Raw genomic sequence first — 17998 nt, 5'->3', positions numbered from 1 at the left:
GTTGTCAAGTGCAAGTGTGGATGTCTGAACCACACAAAATTGTTAGGTAAAAACGTACAATATGTCCAAGCCTGCTTCTAACAAAAAATGACGATGTTCAAATCCGAATCCCATGTCCAGAACCCAATTTTTAAGGCAAACAGACACGCCAATCCCATCCCTTATCCCATGAGTGTATGACAAGCAAAAACACTAAAAACTTTGGTAAAGGCATATGCACTCTTGTTCTTGTATCAAGATTACCCCTGTTATCAAACTCAAATAGACCATCCAAATAATACTTAAACTTATTATGATTTCACTGCATCTAATCCATAATTCATCATCTAATCAAATTTTCACCTGTCTCAACAAAATTGATCAGCAAGTTTATGGATACAGATAACATTTATGAAATTTTTTTTTTTAAAAAAAGTCAAAATTTGCAAATATATCCAGTCCAAACTAAAAATATATGTAGCTTCTTCTCTCTGACTGAGCTACCAACAACATTATGATTTTGAGTCCATCCTTTTAGGGGATGTAACGAACAGAAATAACTTAATTTTAAGTACTACAAACCTAGCCACTCACACCCTGAAGCAGGAAAACTGGTTCATAACTCTTTCTATTTAGTTCTAACTCACTTTTTAGAGAAGATAGGTGTATCCAAGAACTAGTAACAGCAGAACCAACACTGCAGCAGGAGCAGCCCATAACCAGTAGTTAGTCGACTTTTTCCGTTTCAGGAGAACTTTTGGAAATGAATCTGGGCCTTTTGATCTATTCCTGTTTCTGATACTCTTCACCTTATTAACCTTCTCCATTTGAACCTTCTCCTTTGCTGGAACTGAAGTTTCAACATTTTCATCAATCTTCTCTGGTTCTGCATCCTCTGACCCTGCTTCTGCTGGTTCTTCAGGATCGGAACCAGGTGCAGATGCGGAGGCCTTCTTCTTTGCTTTCTTTTCACGCTCCTGAGATAGATTAAATGGAAAAAATGTCACTTTCGAGCTCTACACTAAACAGAAAATAGCAAACAGTAATGATGAAATTATAGAAATTAATAATTTCCTTTAGCTTCTTTTCAGCTTCCTTTTGAACTCTTATAGCTGCTTTTGCTGCAGCTTTCTCTTGCTTCTTCTTCTTCCTTTCCATGGCCTCTTTAGCTTTTGCAATTTCCTCTTCTCTTTTCATCTCCTTCAGCTTTGCTTCATCAACTTCATTGTCCTTCGCAGGAGAGTCCTTTTGCGGCTTTTCTAACCCAAAGATCTCCTTGTCTTCTACTTCAATATGCTCCAAGGTGGATTTCGAATCTTCTGCTTTAGTTTTGGCTTCCTTCTGAGCCTTTTGGGTAGGCAAAGTACCCTGTACAGGAGGTTTTGAATCTTCCTTTACTTGTTTCACACTGGGTTTTGCCACTTTCTCTGTTTCTGATAATGTAGGTTCTTCCACTACTACCAATGGCTTCTCATCTGGGTTCCTCATCCGTCCATCCCTACTCAATTGTCGACTATCTAATGATGGCAGAATTCTTTTCTCATAATCATCCCTGAGAGCCTTGTCACTGCTCCAGAGGGCCATAAAGTTTTCAACCTAACCAAGAATATATCAAAGTAAGAGATCAAAGTGCAAGGAAAAATTGATTTCAGGTGAGGTCCTTGACATAGGACAAACAGTACTAATTGAACAAACCTCTGAATGCGAAAGTTCCCCCAGAGCCGTAATATCTTTGATAGCAGCAAGCTCTCGTGCTTTGTTCAAGACCGTACGGCTTTTGTAAAAGTAGGCGTTCTGAAAACAAGATAACATTACCATTGAAGCTAAATACTGACCAAATTACATACCTAACTTGATATAAACATAATCAAGCAAGCTTGAAAGCTAATGACTATAATTCTGCATTCTTAAAAGACAACAGCTAATAGTAAGGAGAAAAGGAGGCTTGGCTTATCAGTGTTTGAGCCATTGAATTTTTCTTATGCAACTTTGAAATACTTATACAGAAATAATGTTATAGCACAAGCCACCAAAGAAAAAAGCCTCCACTTGTCTCTTCATTCACCCAAAAAATAACCTCCAGCAAAATATATGAAGATGGTCACAGGGAAAAGGTAAACTAAAACCTCTTCTTTTAGGTAAATAACACCAAGCACCCTTGAAGTTTTATGAAATGACACCCCCACCCCCAAAAAAAAATTTTATGAAAAGACACTTCCCCTCTTGAGGTTGTACAAATACAACAGTTAAGTTCTCACAAACAAAATCTTCCATTTTTTTATATAGCTAAAAATAATTTTATAGAGGCAAGACTACCTTGTGAAAATAGACACGAAGTAGAATAAAAAATTACAAATGGAAAAATATCTACATATGGATCGAGTCTGTGAAGAAATGAATAGAGTCACTATCTGTGAGACCCGATACAAAAGACCATTCATAAAGAGAACTAATAAAGTACGCTTGCATTAAGTTGACGTGGACTCCACATCTTCAAAAGTACACCAATTTCTCTCCCTCAATATAGTCTCCATATAGCCCACATCAAACATAAAGGAGTAAGATTCCTATTAATTTATATATATATATATATCTTTTTTTTTTTAATAAGTAATAAACTTGATTGAAAAAAGATGTAAGAAAATACAAAGGAAATAAAGAACCCAGGCAGTGTGCAAAGAAAAAACTAAAACTAAGTAACAATAAAAGTACAAAAATCATCATAAGTAAAGAAATGAAAGTAAAAACAGCCAAAACATTTTCCCAATCACACAAAGTCTGAAAGATAGAAGCTTCAATTCATGAATCGATCTTCCAATCCCTTCAAAGGTACGTGTATTCCTTTCCCTCCATATGACCCACATAAGAAAACGAAGGATCATTTTCCAAATCACCTTAGGGGAGGAGTGTTATGCATCCACAAACCTCAAGGGAGGGGAGTGTCATTTCTCCCATAGTTTTAGTAAGAATCTTTTTTTTTAAGGAATATCCCATTAGTTTAATCACATTTTGAGAGAGCATGGACTTAACTGTTGCATTTATGCAAACCTCAATACCTCATGGGAGGAAGAGGGGAGTGTCATTTCTTGAAACATGTGTCATTTTGATAAACCTCTAAGGAGGGTAGTGTAATTTACTCTTTTTTTTGGCTAGCCATAAACTAAATCCTTTTTTTTTTTTGGTGAGATGAATAAGGCAAGGGGAGTTGGTGAGGTATGACCCCAGTGCCCACTGCCCAGGCAACACAAGAGGTATTGGAACCACTAAGGCATCCCTCAAACCCTATAAATTAAAACCACTTCGCTATGTAAAACATAATCCCATTGAGATACCACAGGGAGCTGTCATATAACTGTTAAAAACTTTCAATCAAAAAGAGAAGTCAGTGAGAATTGAATACCTAACATATGAACCAATAGAATCAAGCCCATAATAAAATCAAAGAGTAGTTACTGACTGGGATTCTGACAAACTTGTTGAAAAGAATGGTAAAAAATCGCAAACTAACTAGCTGTATTTTGAACTGATAGCTAGGCATGGAAAAGACATAATTATTCATCCCAAAGAAAAATGTAGAAGGAAAAGCAACCAGCACTCATGTGGACATCCATTTCCTTCCCCAGAGTCAATAGCTCTGCACTAAAATTATGAGATTTAGTAGCATCTCCACCACTGATACTTTCCAATTATTTTTTCACAGCCCTCTGAACCTTCCATGGTCACAACTTCCTTGCAGCTTCTTTTCAACAATTACCATCAAAGAATATTGTAATCCCCCCCCCTCTCTTAATTTAATAGTAAATTTCCTTGCAGCTTCTTTTCAACAATTACCATCAAAGAACATAGTAATTCCCCCCCCCCCCCCCCTAATGTAATAGTAAATTTAAAGAAAATGCAGGGTCAGGTTAGAGGAGGGAATAAGCTTCAATAGGAAATGTGTTAGTAAACAATCCCCCCATTTAATCTACAGAGCCCAAAAGGTTGTGTTTCTTGGTAAAAGCAGCAACTGAGTCTTTGATAAAAATCATATTCTCACCCCACCTCCACCACCAAAAATAATTATAAATAAGCAGAAGGAATAGTAGCAGGTTGTCTATAATGGAGGACCACCATTACTAGGTGATACAAATCAATGAAACCTTTCCAAGCAGGGAACATCAAGGTGATGTCAAGGAATATAGATGATGGGAAATCGTTCTGTTTACTTGTACAATAAGGGTATAATATTGTTACAAACACCCCTAAAAACCGAAAGGACAATACTTCATGTGATGCAACTATCATTGTAAAGTGCTTCCACAGCACCTCCAACTCATATGTTCTACAAAGTACAAAGACTTCTCACTAATGACAACATTTCAAACTAAATCAACTGCAGAACATCGACCATAACAATCGAGCATCACATAATTTATCATGGCCCACCACATACACATACACATACACATACACACATATAGAAGAAAAGGATCTATAAATTTTGCAACAAAGTAAAACGTACCCCCTCATCACGCTGTTTTCTGAGTTGCTGAATACTTTCATATGCTTTGTCTCTCTTCTGGGTGACAGCTTTCAGCTCTTCTGATAAAGAATTAATCTCATCGTCTATTGCCTTTAGTGCATCATCAAGTTGTTTAATTTTGGCCTGAATTACTTGTTTCTCCTTCCTTACTCCATCCAAATCACCACCTATGAGCTACAATGACATAATTTTGCAAATGAAGTTTAAATTAAATAATCAAGAAAATCCATGCATAGCAATGAAAAATGACAAGCTCCAAAACGTACAATTCAAATAATATATATTACAAAGTAAAAAATAAAAAATAAAAAAAAACCCGTGAACTGTTATGGAAATGTCAGTGGGATGACAAGCTCTGAAACATATAGTACAAAATAGAACTTCATTGAACTTATCAAAAGAAAAAACTAGAACTGCATTACCTTAACCTGGTCTTGAATAGCTTCTCTCTGACCCAGTGAATCCTGAATCTTTGTTCTCATAGCAGCATTAGCAATTACTTTTTCCCTTGTCCCTTCAAGCTGTTTGATTTCTTTAAGGATCTTCTTTTCCTCAGACAATGGAATGCTCTCATGTTGTATGCAGTACTGCAAACTGTGGATCTGTACCCCCAAATACACAATCAAGGAGTAAGATAACTAAAAGCATAGAGGATAACTACAGTCCAAAACAAGCTGATGAATTCAACATCATATAAAGCATGTGGAGAAAGAAATATACTAGATTGTTAAGCTCTTCCTCAGATGAACATAAACCACTACCCCGACCGGCACTGTTTGCATTGCGCAGCTTGCCAAGAGCATGTTGCAGAGGCTCCATCTCCTTTCTTTTCTCATCCAATATCGATTTGAACTGCCTGTTGTCATCTTTCAGAGCTCTAACCTGAGAAATCAACTCTGCTCGATCCGACTGCAGAAAAGACGAAATAAAACAGTGAGATCAAATGTCTGGAGGAGTTTTTTCTAACTGCATTTGGTGAAACTTAAATTCGTATGCAGTATGTCAAGTAAAATAAAAACTACTTAATATGACACATTATTATGCAAGGATAATTGTTTTGATTAAATTGAACTGGAAAAGATAATTTCATTTGTACAAAAGCAGTAAGTGGTCCAACCACCTATAACTAGAGCTACATGTTTTAAATTTCAATTATCTCTTTTGTTAAAGAGACACAGGAGCAACTTCTTACAATTTAAATGCTCCCTGTTTGCCAAAAGCAAATTTGTCACAGAATTACTTTTAAAAGGTCATAACTCAGCCAAGCAAATAAATACTTGAAATGGAAACTTGAAGAATATTATTTCCTCAAATCACTCTCAAATATCTCTCCTGCTTATTCTAGGAATGTTCAACTCCCAGCGCTCTGAGTCACCATTAAATTCTCGAACCATAAATATGCTCATCTTTCTTTTGTTTCATAACTAAAACAGAAATTAGCTAAAGAACAACATTCAATAAGGGTACTAAACTGAAATGGAAACTTCTTTTAAAGTGTTTTTGTCTAATTTGGTCCAAAGCTGAGAGGATAAAGCTAAGTTTCTCCTGTTTATTTTTTTCTCAAATTTCAAGCTTATCATGGGTTATGCTGGAAATATTTGAGGTAGTATGGGCTTCCAGGCTTATATCAATATGTCATGACTTATAATAGCGAAAAATACCAACTTATATATCAAAAGTAGACATAAGGTTCAAGTTAAAGCTGATGTAACTCTTTGTTAATGTTACACCACCACTTAGTAACTTTTTTTATCTAAGTAAAATCATTGCTTAGTAACTTTTTTGGATTACAAATTCTATTTATCTTAACACACACCAAATTTCATAGCAATTGGACATTTTATGCTATTCATCCATAAATTCACATTTCTATCTACATTTAAAATACAAAACAAAACAAAACCCCAAAAAAAACAACAAAAAAAAAAAAAAAAAAAAAAAATGAAATTTAAACAATTTATATTTTATAAGTAAATTTATTAATCATTTTGATATTTTGCAAGCATGGAGGGTATAAGAAGACAATCCAACATTGTATTTGTCTAAAGTAAAAAGCTATTAGGTGGTTTTTTTTTTTTTTTTTTTTTTTTGATAAGTAAAAAGCTATCAGGTGGTTTAACATTGATAATTAAATAACTATTATAGAATGTAATCTTTCTTTGATCACATCCATTTTTATAGCCACAACCTGTGGGCAAATAGCTAAGATCTACTACCATGCCTACTCATTCAATGCATATTTCAAAGTTGATATACTATAATAGCTACAACCACTATAAAAATCCACTTATGAGGACCCACTAATGATAGAACTTAATAACTCTTTCCTATCAGTTTTTTCCTTAAAATCTAATTGACACTCCACTACTCCTAACATATTAATAAAATCCATTCAGATACAAATGTATTTTCTTTGTGAAAGGGAAACCTTTAACAGGTTTTCAAGTGGTCTTCCAGACTATTTCGACTTCTGATTATGCATGTGACCATGTAATTCCTATTCTTTCACGTACATGACAGTTTTGAATAATAAAAAATTACATCTATATGAATTAGTTAACAAGTTTGGAGATAGAATGAAATATTTTCTCTTGTAGCAGGGATGTATCTTTTGTAGAACTCAACTACGGGGCTCTACCCTAATGTAAAAACTGGCATTTGATTTTGTAGAGGACTAAGCAGAGCATTTGATTTTGTTAAGGACTAAGTAGACCATTTGAACAAAGATATTCCAACCAGAGACTATTTCAACTTGTGATTATGTATGTGATCATGTAATTCCTATTCTTTCACACACATGACATTTTTTTGGGGGGGAGAGAGAGAGAGAGAAAGAGAGAGATCTATATGAATTAGTTAACAAGTTTGGAGAAAGAATTAAATATCTTCTTCTTTGTAACCGGGATGTGTCTTTTTTTAGGGCCTCAATTAGGGGCTCTACCCTAACCTACAATAAGAAGAGCAATTTGAAGAAAGCTACTCTAACCAGAATTAGTGCCTCAAGAAATGAAATCTAATACTAACAGTATATATCTATTGCTCAAATTTACTAATAAGACTGGAATATCAAACCATCTTTATGGAGAACTTTAGCGTACCCTTTTTGCCTTTAGTGCTTCAGTGATCTGAAATCGGGCTTGATTTTTCCTGTGAATCTCTTTATCAGCCTGATCAATTTTGGCTTTTATTTTCGGGTCATCGAATGGACGGTACCTAACAAAATAAAATGAATGGATCTGCTTAGGTGCAGGCCACTCATCAACTGCATCCTTAGGGAAGTTGGCGTCTGAGACATCATTTCCTTCTACTTTAACTGGTTCATCTCCATGTGAACCAAATTTTATGGGCTCCTCAAGCCCTGGCCCTTGATCCAGTATTCCATTTTCCTTCCCATGCAAAACAGTAGCGACTGTGTCTTCTTCAGCTACAATCTCCACTGGTGCTTGGATCATCTCAAACCCCACAACCTCAACAGCCATGGTTCACCACCAAAAAAAAAAGGCTCAAAACACCAAAAAACCTGATGTAAAAAGCAAAAACAAATCTTGTGAACAAAGATAGGAAAACCCATTCTCTAAAAAAAATCAGAGCAATCCAAATTTACATATTTTGCAGGTTTTTTGTTGAATTGATCAAAAGGGTCAACCATCATATGCCTAAACTAAATCCCATTTGAGGCAATCATAATAATACAACAACAACATAGATCTGCAATTTTCAAATTTTCAACAGAGATCTTCGAACCAAAAACAGATCCAAAGCCAGCACCTTTATACAGTGCATGTGCAACTAAAATCTTCAATAACTATCCAAAGAGAAGAGCGCCAAAAGTGAAACATAATACACACATGCATTTGATACATTCCCAATCAATCAATTACCAAATTATTCATTAATGACATAATTAAGTAACAACAAAATCTAAAAGCACCCATCTCCATTTCAGACATTGACAGCAACAAAAAAGAAATAAAAACAAGTGGGCTTTTAGATCAAGTCCTTGCACAAAACGAAACACGCATGCAGACCCACGAATGAAATTAAGCAAAATCAACAACAAAAATGATCTAAATGCAATTGAATTATCAAGATCAATACGGATCCACCCAAAAATAAAAGAAACCCAAATTGAAAACGGTAAGAGGTCTAGATAGAACAAAATAAAAAGATGAAAAATTTACCTGAAACAGAAAGAAGAGAGAGATTTGTGAAGAAGAACAAGACCCTTTTTTTTCAGTCAAAGGGCCCCCAGACAGACAGACCCAGTTCAGAGTTTTGGCAAAAACAACAATGGGTTTTAGATCTCGGTCCCTTTTCTTGTCTAAACTCTCTCTCTCTTATTCCTGTTTCGAAGAAAGAGAAAATAAGAGAGACCTTTTGTTTGTGTATTTAGTATTTACTACTTGTGTTTGTGTATTGTATTGTGAGTAGAAAGAGAGATTTCAGGTGGAGCAGATAATTTCGCTACGACGCTATCTACAATTTCTACCAGCAGTAAAAAAAGGGTTGGACTACCGCTTTTAATGTCCCACTTCTACAAACATTTACTAACATTTATAAGGTGATTTTCCTGTAATTACTATTTTCTTTTTTCTTTTTGCTGTTTTAATCTTTGACTTTAAAAGGTGGTTTCTTTATTTTTCTGTTTTTGGAATGCTAGTTATGATGTCTTAAGGGAAATTATCTTTGTTCTTTGGGTTTTGTTGCCTTTTGGAATTTGGACAGCAAAATTAGAACTTATAACTACTCTATGGAAAAAGGCATGATAGTCTAGATATGGGAATGGACGTTTTTTTGTCAAGAAAAGATACATATGGTAACGGTTTTGACTTGCTTTCTTTGCTTTGGATTTCATTTTTCCTAGGTGCTATTGCCTTATATAGAAATTTATGACTTTTCCATGAAAATAGAGCAATCCACTCATAATCAATGGATGCGGCCCATGATGACAATTTTATCCTGCCTCGCTTGATCTGCACCTTTTCGGTTCGTCCCATGCAGGTTTTTCCCACCCCGTAAAGATGGCGAGATTTTAGTCTCGCACCATAGGACAGGGCAGGCCAGGAATGGATTTAAACTTTTTAAGCCCTGCTCCATCCCCGCCCACCCACGATGATAAAGGTTAAATTGTAAATTTTTTATACCCTAAAACTCAACTATTTAAACAAACATATTATCAATTTATTTTATTCTGTCCAACGTGACTCTTTGCCTCTTTTTTCTCTTTAGCAAGGCTGGAAATAAGGTATCAATTTTAACATTTTTTATTTTTTTTTCTTTATTAGAAACAAATTTATATGCTATTGAATTATTGATTTTGTACTATGAGATTTTTTTTTTTTTTTGTGATATTGTCCTGTTGAACAATTGGATAATATTATTCAGTTTTTACTAAAAATTAGTTTGATTTGATTAGATAAATTTATTTGTAATTTCAAGTATATTTTTATTAATAAAATAAGTTTTATTGAAAAAAATTGTAATGGTTGTAGGCAAATTAACAAAAAGTAGAATTTTACAAGTTGGGGTGGGGTTTCGAGGGGCCCTAAAGGGCAGGAATGAGGCAAGAAAATTTTTCCTGTCGTGCAGGAGAGCGACGATGGGGCAAGACAAAACTATGCGAGGCAAGGGCGAAAACCCCATCCTTCGGCCCCGCCCCACTGCCATCCCTAGATTCAGGATTCGGATCTCAATATCCAACCTTCAAAATCAATTAACTTCTCCTTCCTACATTATTCCATCAATCAAAAGTTGTTCACTTTGAAGATCTAATGTGGTTATGAATACGATTGAGTCACACATGTTGCAAGTCAAGGTTGCTTAGTGCAAGCATAGCATGCTGGCAACTGCTCATGGTTGTCCATATATGCAATATGTTGAGGCTGCTTACCCTTGGCAACATAGGCAAAGTCAAGCGGGCCGTGGGGGGTGGGGGGATTGCGCCCTTGGCTGCCTAAAAATAATTAAGATCAATGTTTCATAATTAATTTGTTTTGTCCTCCCTCTTCCCATTCAAAATTTGAGATTTTCCCTATTATTTTCTTAGTATTCTTTCTTTTATTATTTCTTTTATCAATGCCAATTAAATGGTCAAAGCCTATAAAAGTAAAATAAAAGGCTTTAAAAAAATTATAAAAAAGCATGAGTTAAGCTCAAATTCCGAATGCAATAATTTATTATTCTTTAAGAAAATTCGTGTATAAAGTAATAAAATATAAGGATAATAAGTTAATAAAATATCAAGTTTAAGGTTTTGTCTAGTTGCTATAAATATTTTCATGTGAATCGTAAATAGAATTTTGAATTAAAAAAAAAAAATTATTCATGCATAAACAAACCCCTAACAAATATAAATTGGATAACAAATATGTTATTTTTCTATGGATTTTCTTGTTTTAAAATATCGATTTGTACTTATATTAATGAATTTTTATTGTCCAAATTTGTTAAAATATTATCATATCTATTAAAAAAAAAAAAAAAAATTGTATCAAATGCTAATCTGCAAGGCCAGCTCAACCATATAGGCAAGTTAGGCAATGGCTAAGGCCCCAGATAAAAGAAGACCCTCTCTGTTGATTAATATAATATTAATTTATCTATTTTAATATTTTATTTAAGGATGTTTTACAAAAAATAAAAATAAGGCCCCTTCTATTGACCAATAGAATGCATTTAACACATCATTTTTACAGATCAACACACTTAATCTTATCTCTTTATTTTCACTTTTTATCTTATTAGTACCATCTTTTTTTCTTCACATCTACATGTTTACATCTGCTTATATGTACCTTTATATATATAAATAAATAAATAAATATATATATATATATAAACACTATTATTTAAGGGGCTTCCCTTATTTGGATTCCTAGTTTTTAATACCTAAAATACTTTTAAATTCACCTATTTAGAAAGTTCATATAATAGAATTAGACATATAAAATTAAAAATTTCTAAATTTCTAAATTTTAGATCAATTTAAAAAAGCACTTTACCAATAAGCAGATTTTTTTTTGTTTAAATCATGTACATTTTTTTTTTCCTTTGTTCTCCTAAAGATATCTACCCCCACGTTCCCACTAAGTTTATACTTCCAATAACAAGCAATTACTTCATTCTACATGTCTCACCATCTTTATCATGTTTTCTATTTCTTCTTAAAATTCTAATAAAATAAATCAAATCATGCACATCTATTCTCACATTCCCAATAATTTCAAAGGCAATCACTCAAAACTCAATTAAGAAGGTACGAACATGCCATTTGTTTTTAATAAATTTCATTATATTGCTTTATCTTTCCATTTGTCTTTCTCTTTATTTCTCTTTCTCTAATTGCTCCACCGCCTTCATAAAGGTGGTCACTACATCTTTAAATCTCTTATGTTACAGATTTCTCTCATCTTAATTTGTTCATTTATTTAATCTAGCCTCTTGACACTTTTGAGTGAGCAAATGTGTTCAAATTGAGATAAATGTAAAATTATAACACTAAACCAAAAAAAAAAAAAAAAATCATCGCACGTTCGAAGCACATGTGATAAGGCTTGTATATATAAAAGTTTTATAGACCTAATCGTCACACTACATATCTTTTTTTTCTTTTTTAAATCTTATCACATCAAATCATCAATCCACACCACCCGTTTCCTATGTTATTTTGTTATACAATTTTTTTTTTGTAATTTAATTATTTTTTTTACTTTTCTCAATGAATAATGCTAGAGGCACTAGGCCTCCTAGAGAAGATTAGAGATAGAGATAGAGAAAGAAGAGAATTAGAGAAACAAAGTAGAAGTATCGTGTTATTTCATCTATATCCTAGTTACAATCCTTATCCCTTACTTATAGGAGCACAATTGGTACATTTTGTTACACAAACAGTTTTAGTCATTTCTAACTAACTAACTAACCAATCAACAATACAACTGTCACAAGTTCCACCCATCAATGCAGCGGCCAAACTCTAGCTTCCAACTCGATACTTTAACCGACAACAACACAATAGCCAAACTCTATCATTCTCACACCCAAATTCACATCCTGCATGTGTCAAGTCTTGATTGGATTTCATTATCTTCAAGTACATGTGGTGGACCCACATACAAGTGCCTAAAATCCAATTAAGACTTGGCACACAAGAAATGTGTGGATTTAAATGTGGCAATGAGTGTGTCTCTAATATTACTTTTCTAAATTCCCATTCCTACTGCTTTTTGTTTTTTTAACAAGATAGAATAGGTTCTTTGTTATTTATTTTGTATTTTTTTTTATATGTTTTAAGAAGCTATCCTACTTTTCTTATATATAATATATTTTTTAATCAAATTTAAATATTTGTGTTAAAGTTACTATATTGAAAATATGAATTTAGAATAATTATTTAGTATTAGTATTTAATTTATTGACTTGTATGATTAATAAATGTATTAATTTAGAACAAAATATATACTTGTTTAGAGTATAAGGTGATTAAATCAATTAGTAAAATTAAAATATTGTTTTTGATAGTTCTATTGTTCTATACATTAACTTTTATTTTAGTTAAATTATATTTTTCTATTATAAATCATGTTTCATTTATTGGTAAATATTTTCTATTATAAATCATGTTAAGTGAACTTGAATGCAAAAACTTAATTAATAAATTTGCATCTCAAAAAACAAGAAATACATATTTTAAATTTTTTTAAAAAATTGTAAGTCAGCCTTGCTGATGTTCCAGTGCATGCATGTGTGCCTTTATTTATAAATTTTTGTCTTATAAGATTAAATCCTGACTCTGCCACTGCCAACATGTAAAAGTTTTCTATACACACTAAAAATTATAGCTAATTGAAGTGATGTTAGTACAGGAATTCACGGTACAATTTAATGTGGTTTTGCTTCATTTTTATCATTGTACTTGTAGTTTAGCCGAAACTATAACTACAGTGCTCTTCAATTTTGTGATAACATATGTAGTGCAGTGTATTACGATGCAGTTTGGTCGGTTTTGGGTTGGGACATTTTTCAAAATTTTGGGCTAGATTGACCTAGCCCAAACCTAGTTCTTCCTTTGTGTTGGGCCAATTTTTTAAATGTTTGGCTAATTTTTCTTTTATTTAGGTTGATTAGGAGTAGCCCAACAAAATTTTTGGTATGAAAATGCTCATATTTTATAATAGTATTACTTCATAAAATATATATTACGGGTGCAGTGTAGTTTTCGCACCACCACATGTGGTGCGATGCGGTGCAATTACTTCATTTTGGGCAATTTTAGTTAATGTCAAATATTAGTTATGATATATTCCATGTTCAATACGCTTGAATGGATATAGAAGACGGAAGCATAAAATAAGAACACTAAACACACGAGGGTTACGTAGTTCGGCCTTACGGCCTATATCCACAGAGGAAACCTTTAAGAACTATATTTTTATTATATAAGAGTATAGTACAAAAACTTGTGTTACAATGAACCATAACATGGGTATATATAGTAGAGTAAACCCAAGACTAATAGATTTCTAGTACAAGTTGAAGACTTGGCTTACACACAAAGTAGAATTAAACTTAGGCCTATGCTAATGGGCTAATATATCTCTATCAATCCGTTTAAGTTTAAGTATGATCATGAGATTTCTTTCTTTAAAAAAAAAAAAGTATGATCATGTGAGATTTAAGCATTTTGGTGAACAATCTATCAGTGATAGTGTATGGTGTCGGGACCCCGAGCCTTTTGGGCCTTGGGCCTCTACCCTGTGATATGGCCCATAACCTCGCCCCCCAAGGACGGGGCTGGGTCCCTAAGCCCACTGGGCCATGGGCCCTAGCCTCACGCCTCAGTAACTGGCCTAACGCCCAACGTACCTATAGCATTGGCCTAGACACGTTCTGAGGCCCAATATGGGCCTCTTTAGACGAGATGCAGCTTAGAGGAATATGCGGTTGCTCGGGGGTAGGCATCTCGGCTACACGGTGTCACTTTGGCTAAAGTCTCCGCCGAGCAACCTATAGGAATGGGAACCAGTTCCAATGCCACTATTGCTTCTATCTATGGAATGCCCACTTAGAAACTATAGAATTGGACCCTCATTCCCATTAATAATCAAGATTAATCATGACCTCTCCACTGATCTTTGGCAATAAATAAGAGAATGCAATGAGAAAGAGGGGGTTGGCAATTCTAGAGAGAGTACTGAGAGAAGAGAGAAAACACTCAGAGAGAGCAAATGAGCGATTCTGCGAGGAAAAGAGAATGACTTGGGGAGATAAGAGTGCATTTGGGTCTGCCAAGCATAAAACCACCCACAGTAGGAAACCCAAAAGCCCACAAAACAAATAGATTGTGATCCCAAGTAGAGGTTAGGCCCAATAGCCATATATTTTGGGTACGCACAATTGGTGCCGTCTGTGGGAATCTCCTACGTAGCTGTGGTTCTATCAAAACGGGGAAAATGTCTGAGGGTCAACCAGGGAGTTATGCTGAAAATGGCTCTAGGAGGTCTTCGTGGGGATCTATGTGGAGGGAAAGGAGGTAGAAAAGGCGCGAAGATAGAGAGCATGAGAAGGAAGGGCGGTCCGGCCTCGGAGAAGGGTCATTTCAAACGTACCGGACAATGTTCGGCACTTCGGGGTGTAACCGTTTTGACAGAAGGGATGAAGAGCTTGAGCAAAGGGACGAGGAACTAGAGCACCTCTGAAGGTTGGTCAGGGATTTGGAGTTGCAAGCAAGAGGTAGGTGTCAGAGTAGGGACAATGGAGAGCAAAGGGAAAGGTCGGTTAGTGTCGGGGATCACCATGGAGCAGGGTTTCATCAATCTAGGTCTCATCGACATTAGGACCACTCACGGGAATATGCAGACCGGGACTTGATTTCCCCGAAGGAGAGACTACCTCGGAATGCAGCCATGGACGCTATAAGCCGTGCATTACGCCGAGCTGCCCAATCACCATTCTCGAGGGACACTAAGAGGGCATCCATGCCGAGCAGATTTACACGGCCACCGTTCAATTCTTACGATGGAAAGACGAACCCGGTAGAACACGTAAGCCATTATATTCAAATGATGTCGTTGCACACTCATAATGATGCACTAATGTGTAAAGTGTTTCCCTCGAGCCTCGGCCCCACTGCTTTGGGATGGTTTAATGAGTTAAGGAAAGGCTCGATTCACAATTTTTCCAAATTGATTCAAGAGTTTGGTGTACAGTTCATGACTTGCAGCTGAGTTCCACAGCCCATGGACGCGTTGCTTTCAATGAAAATGGGGGCTGGGGAATCCCTCCGCAGCTACGCTAGCCAATACTGGGAATTGTACAACGAGATTGGTGGAGATAATGAAAAGATCACGGCGAGTACTTTTCGGATGGGGTTGTTTGAGGATTCCAAACTACGGGAATCGTTGACGAGGAGGCCTCCCGAGGATATGAGGCAATTGATGAGGCGTATCGAGGAATATAAATGGTTGGAAGATGATCGGTTATAGAATAAGGGCAAGGCCCCGATCATAAATCATCCTCGGCATATCGGCTTCCAATCCAGGCCCCGGAAGGATTTGAGGATTCAAGAGTCGGGGCCACAGATGGGAGAGGTGAATGTGGCCTTCAAGGAACCGGTACACAGGATTGTGGATCGAATCAAGAATGAACCATATTTTCGGTGGCCAAACAAGATGGGAGGAGACCCGTCTAGGAGAAACCAAAACTTGTATTGCACTTACCATAGAGATAGGGCGCATACGATTGAGCAGTGTAAGGAGCAGTTGGCAAAGGTGGGGTACCTGAAGGAATTTGTGACGGATCCAAAGAATCAAGAAGTTAGGCAAGGCGCACGGTCGCGAGGGAATCCTTTCCCACCCCCATTGGGAGTAATAGAAGTCATCCATGCAGCTCTAAGAGGCACCCAAGAGTTAAGGAGAAGGGTTGTACTGACCATAGCACCGAGAGGGAATGGCATAGGTGAGCAACCCGTCGAGAAGAAGTTGAAGTATACTCGGGAGCCCATCGCTTTTAACGATGATCATCTAGAAGGCACAATTCAACCGCACGATGATGCTTTGGTAGTAATGGCCCGGATAAATAGTTTCATAGTAAAGAGGGTACTGATAGATCAGGGGAGTGGCGTCGAAGTGATGTATCCCGACCTGTACAGGGGGCTTGGTTTGAAGAAGGAAGACATATCCAGGTATGACACGCCCTTGATGGGGTTTGATGGCCAAATGGTGATCTCAAAAAGGTAGATTTCGCTTCACGTGAACATAGAATGTAAGGAGATGACGGTAACATTCATAGTGGTCGCCTCGTTTTCTCCGTACACGGTGATTCTTGGAAGGCCATGGATTCACGCAATGGGGGTGGTACCATCCACCCTGAATGTGAAGGTCAAGTTCCTCACCGAGCAAGGTATTGCCATGGTAAGAGGTAATCAACAAGTGGCCAGGCAGTGCTTGGTAGCCGCGGTTGACTGGGGAGCTAAGCCAAAGGAGTCAACTAAGGAGACTCCCTTGTAGCAATTACAGGAGCCCCAAGATGAGGTAGGGGCTAGCTATGCCGAGGATTTAGTGAAAGTAAAGATATTATCGGATGATGACAGGAATTTTCTGATAGGGATAAGTGTAGCCAAGGAAGAGAGGGTAAAGATGCTGTTGTTTCTTGTACAGAATATAAATGTGTTTGCTTAGAACCCGTATGAGGTGCCCAGGGTGGAGCCTGAGTTTAGAGTTCATAAGCTTAATGTGGATTCGTTGTACCCTCCCAAAAAGCAAAAGTTAGATCAGCTAAAGAGCACGTTGAAGCCGTCAGGCAAAAGGTTAAGAAACTGAAGGAAGCCGGAGCTATAAAGGAGATAATTTTCCTGAGGTGGCTTGGAAATACCGCAATGGTAAAAAAAAAAGAATGGCAAATGGAGGGTCTGTGTCGACTTTACCAACCTGAACCGTGCATGTTTGAAGGACCCGTTTCCTACGCTAAAGATTGATCAACTGGTAGATGCCACGTATGGGCACTCGAGGATGAGCTTTCTCGACATTTTTCAGCGTTATCATCAAATCACCTTGGCTGTCGAGGACCAGGAGAAGACAACATTTATAACCTTTGATGCCAACTATCACTACATCGTAATGCCGTTTGGGTTAAAGAACGCAAGGGCTACATATCAACGCATGATGATGAGAATGTTTAGAGACAAGATAGGGCGTACAGTTGAGGTGTACACTGATGATATGGTTATAAAGAGCAAACAGGAAGCACAACACATCGATGATCTCAAAGGGGTGTTCGAAGTACTTCAGCAGTATAGGCTGTGCCTCAATGCCGAAAAGTGTGCTTTCGGAGTGGGGGCTGGCAAGTTCCTAGGGTATCTAATCACTAACCGGGGAATAGAAGTCAATCTCAACCAGATCGAAGCAGTGAAACGCTTGAAACCGCCGAGCAATCCTAAGGAAGTCCAAGTGCTGACCGGCATGCTAGCCGCTCTTAATCGGTTTATTTCAAAGTTCGTCGATC

The 17998-nt window shown here is 36.4% G+C and overlaps 2 protein-coding genes across 2 annotated transcripts; one reads left to right on the top strand and one right to left on the bottom strand.

Moving 5' to 3' along the window:
• Window positions 1-275: 275 nt before the first annotated feature.
• Window positions 276-8984, bottom strand: LOC115955592 (proton pump-interactor 1-like). Its single transcript, XM_031073780.1, has 8 exons — window positions 8683-8984; window positions 7600-8021; window positions 5222-5410; window positions 4924-5103; window positions 4481-4675; window positions 1675-1773; window positions 1054-1575; window positions 276-956 (listed from the first exon to the last, which is right to left on the bottom strand). The coding sequence occupies exons 2-8, from the start codon at window positions 7978-7980 to the stop codon at window positions 630-632; spliced, it is 1893 nt and encodes a 630-aa protein (XP_030929640.1). The 5' UTR covers window positions 7981-8021; window positions 8683-8984; the 3' UTR covers window positions 276-629.
• A 7093-nt stretch (window positions 8985-16077) lies between these two features.
• On the top strand, window positions 16078-16734 carry LOC115956601. The gene has a single exon (XM_031074928.1). The coding sequence runs from the start codon at window positions 16078-16080 to the stop codon at window positions 16732-16734; it is 657 nt and encodes a 218-aa protein (XP_030930788.1).
• Window positions 16735-17998: the final 1264 nt, after the last annotated feature.

This window comes from Quercus lobata, chromosome 8 (assembly GCF_001633185.2).
Source record: "Quercus lobata isolate SW786 chromosome 8, ValleyOak3.0 Primary Assembly, whole genome shotgun sequence".
NCBI lineage: Eukaryota > Viridiplantae > Streptophyta > Magnoliopsida > Fagales > Fagaceae > Quercus > Quercus lobata.
The sequence above is the reverse complement of the archived record's forward strand: the minus strand, read 5'-3'. Positions and strand labels throughout refer to the sequence as shown.

Bases quoted from the DNA above. Each gene is read 5' to 3' on its own strand.
- LOC115956601 (XM_031074928.1), top strand. From the start codon at position 16,078: ATGGGAGAGGTGAATGTGGCCTTCAAGGAACCGGTACACAGGATTGTG.
- LOC115955592 (XM_031073780.1), bottom strand. From the start codon at position 7,980: ATGGCTGTTGAGGTTGTGGGGTTTGAGATGATCCAAGCACCAGTGGAG. The intron at 5,411-7,599 runs GTACGCTAAAGT...TCTTTTCTGCAG, and splicing joins AAGCACTAAAGGCAAAAAGG to TCGGATCGAGCAGAGTTGAT. The intron at 5,104-5,221 runs GTATATTTCTTT...TTGGGGGTACAG, and splicing joins AGGAAGAGCTTAACAATCTA to ATCCACAGTTTGCAGTACTG.